Raw genomic sequence first — 15,600 nt, 5'->3', positions numbered from 1 at the left:
AAATAATACGGTGATTAATAACTATTACAACTGGTACAGTTTTACTCTATGATCTACTGTCATAGAGTTTTTTTATTTCTTCCAGCAGATATGCTTTTGCACAAAAGGGAACTGTTTGGACTTTCCTTTTTGGACTTTTAGTTCAGGATTGCAGGTGACAATAAGCTTCATTATCGCCTAGGGAAAATTTGTTTTGCAGCACAACAATACAACAAATGCAACCATCCCCATCAAAGAGTTCAGGACAAACAGTACTTCTGGACAAACAGTATTTGGCTGGCAGTCTTGGTGTGCACCGCCTAAAGAATGTCTCTGCTACAGGGTACAGGACAACCTGAGAGCTGGAGTGGAAAGTTTTCAGGGCACTGTGTCAAATCTGGGCCAGAAGTCAATTGTAAAGCAGCGGCGCTTCGAATACGTCCTGGAGGGGCTCAGTAGTGAATGAATCCAGGCCGAAATTATTCCAACCACCAAACTACACAGTCCTGCTTCATTAAAATGCAAACGTTGTTCTCTGCTGAGTCTTATCTGGATCAATTTTTGGTTTATGTGAACGTGATGTTAACACTGTAAAACAACACAGCACTCACAGTGACGAACAGCTCCGGTTTCTTCACTTTAGTTTTCAATGTTTTCTGCGTCATCCTTAGAACATCAGAGGATATTCCAGAAGTGGAGCAAGAGTGCTCTTATATACAAAATATTATTAGCATATTAATAGTATTTGTTTAAAATTAGGAGTCTTAGTTTTTTACCTTACCTTACAAAAAGAGGATCTTAGTAAGTTTCCAATGAGAATAAATAGGGAGAATATGGATTGGAAGCCATTGTTCTTCTCTGAAAACCTGTTATAAGCAAAATGCAAGGTGGTGTTCATGCCCGACATTCATTTTAAAAAAGCAATTTAAAAATGTTCTGTTCTGCTTGTGTTAGTTTTGTTTCTATAAGCATTGGTTTTTGGATTCGGAAAGCCTCAGCCCAAATGTCAGAGCCTCTGTCTTGTTTATATCAACCCTCTTCACACTCAAGTGATTTATGGTGGAAGAGGGATATAAATGCATGTGTGTTTGCAAGATGGGCAGCAATAAACTGTTGATGGCCACAGCCGGTGCCCAAACAAGAAGGTGTGACCTGGGCCCCTGACCGTCTCCGCGTCGCCTCGTTTCAGACCATCGCCTCGGCCGACATGGACTTCACCCAGCTGGAGGCCTTCCTGACAGCCCACACCAGGAAGCCAGGGGGCGTGAGCGGGGAGCAGGCGGCCGCCCTCTCCAGGTTCTGGAAGAACCACAAGCCGAAGATCCGGGACGGCCTGGTCCAGCAGAGCCGCTGGGAGAGCAGCCTGCGCGGCCTGAGCTGGAGGGCGGACCTGCAGACGCAGTCCCGTCACGCCGAGCGGATCGGCTCGCCCGTGGCCCTGGTGGAGCTGGAGCTGGGCCGGACCGGGCAGGTAGAGGGCTTTCTGGTCACGGTTGCCGTTTCTTTCCTTTCTTTGTCTTTTCTGGCTTCTGTTCCGACTTACTAAGGTGGTGTGGTAGTTGGCCCTGCGGCTGCACTGCTGTTTGGTTTGATTCCGGTTTGGGATCTTCTCCAGGGGCTCCAGTATCCTCTTGCCCACTGAAGACATGGTGGCGAGGTTTAGCTGTGGTGGACCTAGGCCAGAGCAATTACTTCTGCTTCAGGCGTGGGCTCCAAGTTACTGTGACCCTCACATGCAAGCCTGACTTTCTGATTATTGAATGATGGTTTGTGATGTGTTTTCAAATGCATTTGGCTAGTTAACCATGTAATGGCTACGTTCAGCATACATAGAATTAAGAGCTGTGTCTGATTGCAATGGCATCAGTTGCTCTGCGATTTGGACCCCAAAGAGAACTCTTGATTTTAGGGCAGACTGAGCAGTGGCTTTTAAGTTCGCGCAAAAGCCTTCAGACCACTACATATTGCTTGACGTGTAAAAATGACCCACTGTGGTTCCGCTCACTTCCTGTCCTGTGAAGAACACAAGTGCTTTCAAAGTGATGCAGCACGTTTACGGGAAAGACGCCCTTTGATCTTAGTTGCTCTCTTTCTTGCTGAAGAGGCAACAACAGACACAATTGTCATTAACCACGCGATGATTAGTGACAGCTTTTCAGGATAGCGAAGAGGCCTCCACCATTGTCATGTGCAAGATGAAGCAATACATGAAATACAAAAGATATTTTCTCAAATAATATTTCTGTAGAATTGTTTCTGAAGTGCCTTTTTCTGGGTGGTTACAGCAGCTGATTATATTATAAGACAACTTATAATATAATCGACTTTCCAGTCATGGAAATCACAGCAAAAGCTCTCTCCCTCTTCAGAGACCAAAAAAGCTTTTCTGTTTCTCCAGGAAAACCATCTGATAACTGTGGGGCGTTCAGTGACTTAGTCATAGTTTGCTCTTTTGTTCTCCTTGTCAAAGAGAGCAATACTTGGCTTTGAGTAGCTGTGAACTTCTGATAGAAGCTCCAGGGAGTTTTTCCCCTCAAAACACTGAGCAGATAATTTGGTAGGACAGTCTTGATTCATAATGCCATTGCACTATTTTCCTAACTCGATCCTCAGGGGGCCTGAGGCTAGCATGGCAACAGGTTTTTGATTGGCTATGTGTCAGAAGCTGCTAGGAGACCAGATTATTTGCTGTTGTGTTGTGTTAGCTTTGAGTATGGAATTTATGGCACACACTTTGAATAAGAGATTAAGTTTGCACCACCACCTAGACAAGAACTTCCTTTGTAGCTTTTGGCCATTGTGAGGCCATTGCCTTTTCTTTGAATGCTAAAGTAATCTGACCACAGAGGAGGCTTCCGATATCGAGCTTCTCTGTTGTCTTCAGAGGAAATAGTGCTGGGTGGCATTTTATTTTGGGTCATTTCATATGAGATCAATTGCTTGTTGACCGTACCAGTTTTGTTTATAATACAAATCTCAATAAAAGTTTGTTCACTGTAAAAACTGAGCCTCAGAGGCCCATGGTTTGACCTGAAAATACACTTGCCCTGACGCCCCCTATTCAATTGTATTAGCTACTGGTTAGCACAACACAAAAACTGCAGGAGATGTAAATAAGAGTCTAGACCGCAATGTATGTAAAAAGGAAGAAAAGAAGAAAGTTAACTTTTTTTAGTAATTGAGTTCAAATGTTTAAAACATAACCTCATAACCTCAACCTAGTTTGACAACTTTGTTGACCCTCATGTGTTTACCAAGTGACAAGGATATGTATGGATACCCTATAGTAGGAAAGAGGCATCAAATTTGGTCAACTCTGAGCACTTAATGTCTCCTGGTCATCCAGATCCGGAAATCATATTTTTCCTGTTTCTTTCATGGGCACACGTTTATGGAAACCTTTTTGAAATTATAAAGGGGAGAGGTCAAAAATGCCAATTTTTTTTTTGCTTTCATTTGGAACGGCCCTTTTATAGTTAATTGTTAAAGTTCTGGTGTTGATGTTAAGCCACTGATACAACAACTATCTCCTTATCACAGTATCAACAAGATTGCCGAAAGTGGCTCTTGAATCATTTTACAACTTGATATACCACTCCAATCAGATAGCCAGAAGAAACAGAGCAGAGCGATATTTACTACAGGTGTGATAAATAGATAGATTATCTCAACACACCTGATCATAAAGTCAATAAACATAAAACAAGTAAACTTAATCAGTATCACTTTAAATACTTTAATTTTTTTACATCTTACATTTATTGTATTTCTTAATAATATCAAATTCCTCAATCCGTTTTTTTCTGGTGCTCCTGATCAGAGTACAGATAATAAACAGTAGTTCAGATAATACCTGATGTGGAGGATAAGGGTGAACTGGGCTATTCAACAAATAATAAACTTTTAAATAATGGCATCTGAAAGTAAAGAATTTGAAGATGCGGTTAAGTTTCTGAATTGTGTAATATCAATATTTATAATGAGAACATGATATGAAATCTGTGAATGGTTTACTCTTTGAGTAGCTTAAACTTTCTGTTCTGGCTCAACATGTCTAGTTTTTGGGGAGGTTTGAGTAAAGTGAGGTGTTTCACAAGCAGTGCTCTGAAGGTACTTATTATCTAAGATTAACAAAAATGTTGGGTAAAGTGGAATATGCTGTCCCCCTTGTGGGCTTTGAAGCAGGAAGGGTTTCTCAAGACAAGAATGCAAATAACAGGGGTTAGGTTTCATAATCTTAGAACACCTTGTGAGGTAATACATTTTTGAGATGTTTCAAAATATTAAATAACAGCAAGAACCAAATAACTAGTGATATGGATTAGTCTTGGTCCTGTGTGTTAGTCATTCCTGAATTATCTTGCAGTTTTTTTCTACTTGAAATGGTTGTATGCATAAATTGCACATGAGGCAAAAAGATGGAACTACTATAGGTTCTGTAAAAGAGGTTGTTGTAGACAGAAGAATAACTGACTTTAACTTAAAACTAGACACTGTAATTAATTTGTTCTGGGGCCACCCTAGGAGTTCTTGTGATCAGTATGGAGCTGAGAAACTGTGCATCGATTATTTTAGATGTCGGAAAGATGTTTATATTTCCTGCTATGCAATTATTGATCATATGATTCCTCATCTCAGTCCCCTTTCTGATTTTGCTGTCTGTAAAGAAACAAACATAAAACCTCATCTGAAAAAGTAGTTTTTCTCTGACATCTGAAACTTGCTGAAACTTTGCATGATGTTGGTCAGTGGTCAGCACCTGGCATCACACACTATTGGTAAAGATTAGAATTATTCTCTAAAAACCTGCCATGGACTTTAGTTTAATCTCAAGTGAAATGAGTCTCCTCAAATGCTTTGTCAAAGGTGGCACTGTAGTTTTACGATATACTGTTTATTCTTTCGGTAGAAGACTTAATCAACAAGGGAGATTTCCAATCAAAAACAACGATGGTAGTTTTATCTGTGTCACATAAAATGTTATCCTTCTCAACAGTGCCGTCGCTTGCTGTGTGTGTTTGTGTTCAGCTCTCCCTGCTTGCATTGCTCATGACAAACAATGGCTCCCGTGGGGCCTCTCCACCTTTGCAAGGTTCTTTCAGGAAGAGTGTTTCCCCTTCAGACTCAGAGCCATGTTTACTTGTAGAAATCATTGCAGTTGTCCTCCAGAAGACACATTTTTTGGAAAGTGTGATCAAGTCACGTTGAATCGTTTGGGGATACTGACAAGTATTTAATATTGCTTTGATCTGTATACAGACCCTTTAATGCATCTGTATTTTGTGGAACGTGCTGTATTGAAAGATATAACATTGGAAGATGATTTTATACCTATTTGGACTTGGAGGTATTTCTGTTACTATTAGGACAAGAGGTTAGACTGCTACAGTTTCAATCCAGTAATAGCTCATGATATGAACTCCTTAAAGTGGTCAAATTGTATTTTTGTCTGCGAGTAATCTTTGTAGCTACAGTGCTCAGATGAGGGTGTAAAGGTCTTGTCTTGCTATAGTCTGGGAATGAAAAAGAGCAATTTCTACAAATTTCTGCATGGACACTGCTGTAACAGTTTTCATCCCATCCTGTAAAATTGTAATTACAGTTGTGGTTATATCTGAATTAAAAGATCTTTAATAACAGTTTTGAGCATAAACGGTACGATTATCTTAAAAATAACTGTGCAGCCTTTTGAAAATATGTCCTTGTATCACAGCAAAGTATACCACCCTGACATCTGTGTTTTATCAGACAGATTTGGCACAAAGAATACACACTATTTTAAGTATAAGCCACATGACTACACTACTCTCATCTCCTTTTGCTGCTTGTAGACATCAGTAAGTTAAGCAGGGGGTCTTTGTGGTTTAAAACCAGTTCAAGACAGCTTTAAAGAGAGGTAGGCTGAAAAGAACCTCCACAAATGAAGAAGCTTGTATGTTTTATGTTCAGTGTAACATTCATGACTGTTTTCAAGACGGGAAGTGGCTTTTAACTACACAATTTCCTGCACAGAAGAAGACTTGGCTATAAATGTTCTGGAAGTTGAGTATTTCGCTTTAGGTATCCTTAATAGTCAGATTGCATCTGGAGCAGAACGAACTCTGGTTTGGCAACTTTTCTTCTTGCGTTTCCCAATATTTGCACCAGATCTTGAACGTGATTACGGAATTGAAGCAGTGGTTTGTTGCAAAGCTGCTGAACTTTGGAGAGTGCAGATCAAGTCCAGGTCTTCTTGGACCGGTGGCGTCAGAGGCCGTTGCCTGAAGTCCCTCTTTGGCGACGACCCAAGCAAGACGAGGAATTCAAGACGTTAATGGCCCCCTTACGTGCATCGGTGCACGAGAGTACAGGCGATTCCTCTTCCCCAGCTCTGCAAAGTGTCCCTTGTTCTGCAGCTCTCCATGTGCTCTGGCCTGTTTCTTTGCTACCAGTCTGGTGGTACTGAGAGATAATGAAGAGGGTTGTTCCCTACGTCCCGCTGATATTTTTTACAAAGAAGAAGAGCGAGCCTTCATGAGTTAAAGCTCCGTGTGGCCTCTGCTGCCTGGCCTGCCATTTTTAGCGATACTGGGTCAGTGTCAGCCTCGGGCTCTTGAGCCTATTTGAGGAAATGGCGGAGGGAGCAAGGAGACGAAAAACTTCAAATAGTTTTAAAGGAGCTGAGGAAACCAAAGTAAACATAACAGCAGGTGAACGAGTTAGTTTGGATTTGAAAAGGCTGTTTGACGCAGTTTATCAGATTTACCTTACCGAGACCTCCAAATATGTGAGACGTTAAGTGACACCGGACGATGTTTTCCCACTGTGCTGTGAAAATGCATGACAAATTGTATCATGTGTATTTATGCATTGAATATTCTCTAAGATGTTACTTACCTCTCAATGGGTTTTAGAGCTTATAGAGTAAGCACAATATTGTTGTTTTTTTCATATTGTACCATGAGAACTAAGGAAACTAGAGAGGATCAAATGAAACTTGAAAGGAAAAGTATACCTACTGTATATGACACAAATTGCAGCCAAGTTTTCTCCAACATAAATACTTTATTTATGTATTGCACTGCACAGTGAAAACATAGCAGTTTGTGTTTTACGTCTGTGGGTTATCGGGAACATTCATAATCTTATTTGGATTTTTAAATAAGAGCACTTATTTGTAAGGTATCACTATTTAATCAATTAACGCATCTACTTATTAATTATTTTAAATCCTGACTCAAACTCACTGAAGTTTTTATTACATCTTAAATAAGACTTGAGCTCACTATTTTGCTATCTCAAGAAATGTTGAGAAGATAAAATACTCATATTAAGTCATGTGATTTTTTCTGTTGAGTTAAGATTGCAGTAATCGGTTGATTAAGAATCTGTATAAACAGACATTCAATATTTAATGCAAGCACAGTGACAGATGCAACCTACCTGAGTAATAAAGATCATCAGTGAAGTCCATTAGGACTGTGTGTTGTTTCTTTTTATCATTGGTTTATCAGAAATCTCAGTATCAGAAAATAGGACATTTGCTGAAAAATATTTATTAGTTCACATTTAAAGATATATCCAACTACACACAGCTTGAACATTCCAAATAAGTGCTGTATTTGTAATTTTATAACAAAAGTACTTCAGACTTTGTTCTTGATGGGCTTCCTGTTTTCCAGATGTTTTTCCTTTTACAGAATAATTGGAGTCATGCTTAAATATAGATGGGCAAGAGCACTTATCTTGAAACGCATAGACGTGGAAGAAACTGATAATTAGTTACTAATTTACATGTTAAAGTCTGTGTATGACATCTTTGTGAGGAATTCTAAGCCATCAAAAGCATTAAAGTTTTTTTTTATTTAAAAATAAAGAGTTCTAGGCCAAAATTGTTAAAATATTTCTTATTTCGTAAAATACTGCAGTATTTTCTGTACTTTAAGACTTTCTGGTATTGTATGATTTTATATTGGTTTGCGTTTGCGATTAAAATAACATGGATTACGTGTTTAGATGGTGTTGAAATGGTACTCTCAATAAGAGAAATCTAAGCCGCTCATAACAGGCTTTATATGCAAATCCAGTACATGAAACTCTTTTCTGGGTCACGTCAGTCTGTGAAGTTGGTGGAATGCTGGGGCAGTCTAAATTCACATTTAATGGCCACTGCTTAGCTGCAGTTCAGTTAGCTAGACTTTCACAAGCTAGTGTGAAGAACACCCTTTGAATGTCTGTCTTTTGTTGATTGCTTTTATTGGTTGCTTTCTTTTTTAAAGTGAATGAGCATTTATTTTTCCTTATATTCCTTAGATAGGTCCACACATTGTTCAGCGGGACTCCAAATGATCTACTTTTTCTAGTAATTTAATTCCCAGAATTTCTTATAGCTACTATCCATTAAGCTGTTCAGAATAAATGTTAAAACTAGCATTTACACATTGTTTTTTTCTGATTGTATGGAACATTACCTCGGCACAAGCAGGAAGCTTATGACACCAATACAGCAGTTTAATAACGTGCTGCACCAGTCTAAATTTAGAGCAGGATGGAAAATGTTGATAGGTCATACTACAAATACATCTGATTCAATGTCCAAAACGATGTTCAGGTTGATTCAGATCTTAGAAAGCAAAAGGACTCGCTCTTTAAACAGGTGTGTCTGAGTTTAAATGACCCTATCCTTCCCTGTCTTGATCTTTAACATTTATTTTCATGTTGTCTTATATCATAATCTAAAGAAACTCCTTTTTTAATTCCTTATTCTTAGTGGAGTTTTCTGTTTCTTTTGAAACGGGAAAGGCCTTTCATTTTTGCAGTCCTAAAGCCTGTACGGTTTCGGAAAAAGCGGTTTCTCAGTTTCTTAGTTTCTCACGGAGTCTCAGTAACTACAATCTTCCTTTTTGTATTTGCTGAAGCAGATTTTAGAAATTAGTTTATCTGTCTTGAAAGCAAATGTGGATTAGGTAGCTTCTGTATTTTCCTTTTTTGAAAATATTTACTTTCTTATGAGGTTTAGTGTTCATAGAGCAATACTATAAAACATTAAAAAGAGACATCCTTTTGTATGTTTAAATGAGATGAAATAGAGATGAAAAGACCCTCCAAGCTCTTCTCTTCAATGTGTTGTGCCTATTTCTGGGTTTCAAAGAAATGACCTTTTTTAAACTAAGCTTGGTAATGTACACATTGTGTATACTTGCCACATAAAGTGCTTTCAGTGCTGATAATGGAGATTAACAGCAAGTTTTGCAATAACTGCAGTTAGACTTAAAAGAACTAATGTGTGGAACTAATTTGTTTATCAACTTCTTTCAAGGACAGTACTGTTTTATACCAGTGATCAGTTAATTTATTATTTCTTTAGAGCAGTGTTCAGGTATTTGGATGCACTTAATGACTATACAACTTTTTTAAACTAACCAGATAATTCTATTAAATACTTTCAATTTACAGTAGTGACCTGGAGAGCACCGGATTTTTACACCAGAACAGTTTAAGTGGAAAAGTCAAAGCGAAATAGCCTGATCAAGCTTAAACAGTAGTGCCCCACCTGGATTTGAAACCGCAACCTTACAGATAAAATCCTGCCTAATTGAACGTCAGACTATAAACAGAATTACAAGCAAAAGAAGCATAAATGATAGTTTTTTTTTTTAATTTAACAGAACAGTCATTTTTCTTAATAGAAAAAATGCCTTTTCTTGATTTAGGCATTTTTCAAGCTGCATGCAGCAACTGGTTAAGAAGTAAGTGGCACTTTGTAAATCCTCTCTTCTTCACTCTTATTGTATGTGACAGGGAAAAGGACTGCTAGGGTCTTGTTAAATGTCGCTAACTAAAGGATGGCAGAAGTTCAGACTATTGAAGTGAACTGGAACTGAAGCAGTCATGTTACAGTTTGTGTATGGAACTTCACACCTTTTTAAGAGTTCCTTTTCATCATGGAAAGCCTTATCAATGGAGTGCCTTAGGGATTAGTTCCAGGAATACTGGTCTCCCTGATTTACATCCGCAGAGAATACTAAATTAAGAGGAGCAGCAAACACTGTAAAGGCACCAAATGGAATGGAAAATGTGAACCAGAGGAAACGATCTGAAACTTTGGAAGTGCTTTCAAAACAGAGGACAGGAGACAGATCGTGACACAGAGGTTTCTGGGAGTATGGAACAGGCTACCCAGCCATGTTATGGAAACCCTCGCTCTGACTCGTTTAAAACACAGCTGAATGAGGTCACTGGTGAACTTGCTACTGCTAACCACACATCTACAACATCTAAATGGCCTCCTCTCATTTACTAACATTTCTTATGTGTTTATTTTCTCCATCAAAAAGCATCTAATATATTGTCATTTCTTTCTTTCTAGATCTAATTACAATTTGGACGTTTACATGTAAACATAAAATCAGAAGTTGAGCTGCTTCATGCGACTTGGAAAAGCGCCGTATTTCCATTTGGAAAGCCTTGAGTTTTAAAATGAAATAGATGGATATCTTTCGTAATTATGGGTTCTGTCTTTTGCAAGTTGTTTGTTCAAATTTTGCTGCGGGCCATATCTGATATTTGGTGGTTTTGAAATATAATTTTGCCTTGGACAGTAACACTCCCCTATCCCCACCATGGCTTCTAAGAACATGGTGTCCTGGGCTGCATTGTCTTTGACAGTAGCCGTATCACCTTGCAAGTCATAACTGGCAACCCACTGAAGCTAAGCAGGTGTGAGCCTGGTCGGTACTTAGATGGGAGACCTCCTGGGAAAAACTAAGGTTGCAGCTGGAAGTGGTGTTTATTGGGGCCAGCAGGGGGCACTCAACTTGCAGTCTGTGTGGGTCCTAATGCCTCAGTGTAGTGACAAGGACTCTATACTCTAAAAAGGCGCCAACCCTTAATTATTATTATTAGATCAGCTGCTGCTGGCAGTACAGTACACTGGGCATCCTTCAGGCAAGAAGAGTCTTTACCCAGTGACCTCAGGGGTCTTGCCTCCTGTGGTGCAGCCCTCACTCATGCTGCTCGTGGAGATGAGCTCTTCATGTCAGTGGGATGAACGAAACTGTGGAGAGGGGGTGGCTTTCTGTGAAAACCCCTCCAGCCTGCCTGTCTGGCCCGTGTTGCTTGTACACTCATTTTGTTTCTCTGGCTGGCTGAGGGACTCTTGACTTGAGTTTCTGTCTCACTCTCAGGGCTGTATGCGTGAGCTGTGTCTCGGCTCCCCAGAGGCACTTTCATTTCTGTCTGACAGAGTAACGGAACAACAGGAAATAGAAACTGAAAGAAACTTTACGTCTTCCAAGCCTTACTGTGAGCTCTAGGTGATAAGCAGCCGTAAAATGTAACCAACACGCGCGTGAAGGTTAAAGTATGCCAATGTCACCGTGTGCTAGCATTCTCATACCATCTGCTATAGGCCATTTCCAACTAACACAGCTGCTTGTTTGGGAATCAAAAACCAAATTTGACTTCAGGCGATTTAAAAAGGAAGGTAAACTGGATTAAATTAATATTTTTAACATCCGATTCCCTCCTAACAGTGATTACAATTTCAAAATGTCTGATAAATCCATCCTGCAGTTATGAAAGGCACCCCCTAAAAAACTATGTGTAAATAGCTTGTATTTCATTAGCTTTTTTTTCGCACAGTCATATTGACTGTTAACAAGGTTAACAAACTAAAATCAACCGAAAGGGTCCTGAGAAGCTGTCAAGTGTTCTACCACCAATATGCCAATGCAGAGCTTGTCGAGTAAGGTTCCTTAGCTAGAAAGAGCTGTAAGTATAAGGGCAACACCACAACATTTCTTAGCTGTCGGTAAAGGTGCAACTGTTTCCCTGAGTCGTCTGTGTTGGTTTGTGCTGCAGACACGTGGCTTAGAGACCAGCCTGAGAGAAAAATGCAGGCGTTCGCAAAAGACTGCAAGACAAGATCTGCTGTAGTCGTGTTCAGTTGTTTTCTCTTTATAAAAAAGGTTAAAAACACAGGTCTAAAAGTCTGATCAGCTAGTCATGAAGGCAGACTAGTTTTAAGGTTTCAGTTAGATCACGGAAAAGGTTACAATTTCCCATAGGGATGCAGGGAGAAGCGTTTTGGCTCTGTAGTAGGTTAAAAGGTAAAAGTGGGTTCGATTGCAGGTTAGGGAGAAAGGGAGAACCACAGTACAGCTCTCCCATCATTTAAAATAAGCTTTACAAGGGAATCCAGTGAGGTGAAGCAGTAACGGACAAAGTTACCGTTGGGAACGTTGATATCAGACTTGGTCCGGCCTCAGCCTCGGTTCTGTCACGAATGACCCGCTGAGCCCCATCCGGGACCTTAGGGGATCTAGAGATGAGGGTGAAGTTCCCAGAGGGAATGAGGGCTAGGCGAGAGGCGAGGTCCGAGGTAAGTAACAAAAGGTCGGCGAGTAGGTTTCCAATCCAGAAGAGGGTAAGGCAGGAGGCGCAGTCAAAGGGCAGTTCCGTGATTCAAAAGGTGTAGGTCGAAGGAAAGTTCTGAGGTTCGCTACAAGGGGAGAGTAGAATACAGAAACAAAGGTGAGATAGGAGCTCCGAAGAACGACCAATACCAGGTGAAGAACAGGGGCTTCTGAAGGGTTTAAGTATTGTGCGAGGAAGAAGGTGCGTTGATTGATGGAGTGTCGTGGTTGGCTGATTTGCAGGAGTGGTGTCGTTTGGCAGAAGTGCTCAGAGCTGGAGTGTTATTAGCGCGGGTGTGTTTCAGTGTGAGAATGTGGTAGGCAGAGGGCGTGACAAGTTCCATGCTTCCCCATATCAAAAATGGGGTGTTTGAGCTATGGGACCTGGATAGGGGGACCACACTGTTCCACCACTCACATGGGCTGAAGAGTTGTACAAATCTTCCAAAAATCCTGCATACGTCAAAATGGTGGCCAGACTGCTTGACCCAATAATGCCATTTTCACTCAGTTACAGATCTGCATGGGCTTTTGACAAAATCTGAACTCTCCTGACATTTCAAGTAGCTGGTGTGACACTGGTTTGGAATGCATCCGTATCGGCCATCGTAAATTGGCAAAAATATACAAAATTTATAAGAAACAACCAAAGTGAGCGAGAAGGCCCAAATGGGAAATTAGTCTTCTAATTTGTAACCTTGCGTATCGCCTAAGGGTTTCTAATATTCACAAGATCACTGTGCTTCCTGTTGTTCTCGTTTTGAAGCATAAATATCATAGTTAAAAAGGCTGCGACTACATTACAAACCCGATGTTCTCAAATTTCATGCACAGAGAGCAAAGAGATTTATTGGCACTTGTTTTGTGGAAAGTACAGAGGTAAATCTATTCCTGAACTATTCCTTATGTATATAACATTCTTTGTCAAACATGCCAGGAAGTAAATGGAAGAGTTGGCAATTTAGAGAAACTTTTCTAAGAGAAAAAATCCATTATTGTGGTCACCTGTATCATGTTTATTAGAATTCTCTTTGCTTAAATTCCACTCCAAGTTAGGATACATTATTGGTCTTGTATCATGTGTAAGGTTACTTTTAAAGACAGTAGGCCTATTGACATACTTGTAAATGTTACTGCTTCAGATATAATCAACACTGTACTACAGCCTTAGTACATTTCAGCATTGGTTACAAGAAACTGTAAGCCTTCAGAGAAAGTCTATACAAATCTTTCATTTCTTTATTCACCTCTTGGTGAGTATTTGCAGCTGCCATGCAGCTGTTCTAAAAGTTGTCCTGAAAATAATGTTGAATTATATTTTAAATTTGAAAAAGGAGACAGATAGATTCTGTTGTCCTTGTCTGCAGTCACAGTGACCAAAACAGGACAGTGGGATGGGTGTCATCTGTCCATCCATCCATTTCAGAAACCATTTTAATCTTAGAGGCTAGCAGTGAGCCGGAAACTGGCCTGGCAGGAATGGGACACAGGGTGGGTGGGATTCACCTTGGAGAAGACATCAGTCCACTGCAGGGCACAGAGACGTCTTAATCTGGAACTGTACTTGACAGGTAAGAAGAGTCAGAAATTAATGGACGAAAATTAAAAGTAAGATACAGACCCAAAATAAAAATCTGAAGTTTTGAAACATGTTTCGAGTCCTTAATAAGGTAATAGAGATAACCAGATATTTCTACTTACCTCCCCAATCGTATAAAATAACTGTGATACTGTGGAGCATTTGCTAAAAATAAACGGGGTATATCGTTCAGATTGTCATCAATCTATTTTTTTTTGTTTAGTGAGAGTATTTGAAGCTCTTTTTCCTATAATGTGTGCTTTCTTTAGCAAGCTGAGCTAAGAAGCACAGCTTTTTGTTTTTGTAATATATAAACTCCCAGCGGCCTCAACTGATGCCCATTGACTGAACGGAATGTAGTTAAAGGGTCAAGGGCACAGAACCTACTAATGTGCGTGGGAACATATTTGGAGACATGATATTTAATGCTGCTTGCTAATGCGTTGCTTATTATCCTGTTTCAAAATTGCTAACAGACTTCACTGGAGTGTCATAATAGTAAAATTTACTGCACTGACAGTTTGTCATGTAGCATTAGAAGCTGCTATGATTTGTTGCCTTAATGCAGCTTCAGATAAAACTCTTTTTGTTTTTAAGGACAATGCACACATTAAAATTCCCATCCAACTATGAATATGATCTTTTTAGCTGTTTAACATGGAAGATGTTAGGTAGTCAATTTAACATGAAAAAGTATTTTGTATGATACATGTCTTTAAAAATACACTTCTTGCCCTTTTTGAAGTTTTCATCCCTTAAATTCCCCTTGCTCTGAGTCGTTGGTAAGATGGGTGATTTCTGTCATGATTTGGGGATCATAACACTTCTGTTTTAATATTAATGGCACTCACACGATGCCAGGGGCATTTTTTTCCCTCAAAAACATTTGTGAAGACAAAAGACAAGACAGACCAATAAAACAAAGAATAGGGTGTTTTCAAGCTTCAAATTAAGCCTGCAGGAGAACAGGTCTGTCCAAGAAGATGGTAGAAGTTATCTTTTTTTAATTCATCTTTAGCTTTTCATATGGCACATAAATGGTACTGATGTCGTCAAAATCAATCAGTAGCTTTTCAGAAGGTCTTCTTGGGCTTCTCTGATATTGCTGGTTTCTAGACTAGTATAGTGCTGTACTTTGTTGAAATGGACAGTTCCTCATCAGATGCAAATCTAGACTCGTAATGATCCTAGAAGGTATCCAGGAATTTCTGTCTTTATTACTTTGCTGTCTGAGCCTTTGTAAAACAACTGTATAGTATATCTTGTTATATTTCAGTTATCCATTTAAAAACAAAAAATTCTCACAGTATCTGAGGCAGGCAGTACACGTGCCATCCTGAAAACAAATTGTTTTGTACTTCTCACATAAACAATAAATATTCATATTAGTTTTCTATTTGCTTCCTTACTAGTTTTGACTTTAAGTGAGAAGAGAAAATGATGATGAATGCATAGTGATGTACAGGATTGTACTCTTGTATAAGATAACAAAAGATTTCCCACTCCCCAACTATAAACAGATTTCTCCAAGGAATATTGGCTCAGTGGTACTTGTGTCTGTGTGTGCAGTGTCTGTGAAAGACTGCATGTATGAGTGACTGCATGAGTAGTAAATGTTTCTCGTCTAACACCTGTCACCAACACTCA

The 15,600-nt window shown here is 39.5% G+C and overlaps 1 protein-coding gene across 1 annotated transcript in view; it reads left to right on the top strand.

Moving 5' to 3' along the window:
* The window catches only part of commd1 (copper metabolism (Murr1) domain containing 1), a 32,696-nt gene that overhangs the window by 2,579 nt on the left and 14,517 nt on the right, over nucleotides 1-15,600 (top strand). The window contains exon 2 of the mRNA XM_088609653.1: nucleotides 1,169-1,450. Coding sequence (XP_088465779.1) covers nucleotides 1,169-1,450 — 282 coding nt within the window. The remainder of the gene's footprint in view (nucleotides 1-1,168; nucleotides 1,451-15,600) is intronic.

This window comes from Lepisosteus platostomus, chromosome 17 (assembly GCF_059453375.1).
Source record: "Lepisosteus platostomus isolate fLepPlt1 chromosome 17, fLepPlt1.hap1, whole genome shotgun sequence".
NCBI classification, from domain to species: domain Eukaryota; kingdom Metazoa; phylum Chordata; class Actinopteri; order Semionotiformes; family Lepisosteidae; genus Lepisosteus; species Lepisosteus platostomus.
Note: the sequence above shows the minus strand (reverse complement) of the source record. Positions and strands in the feature narration are given on the sequence as shown.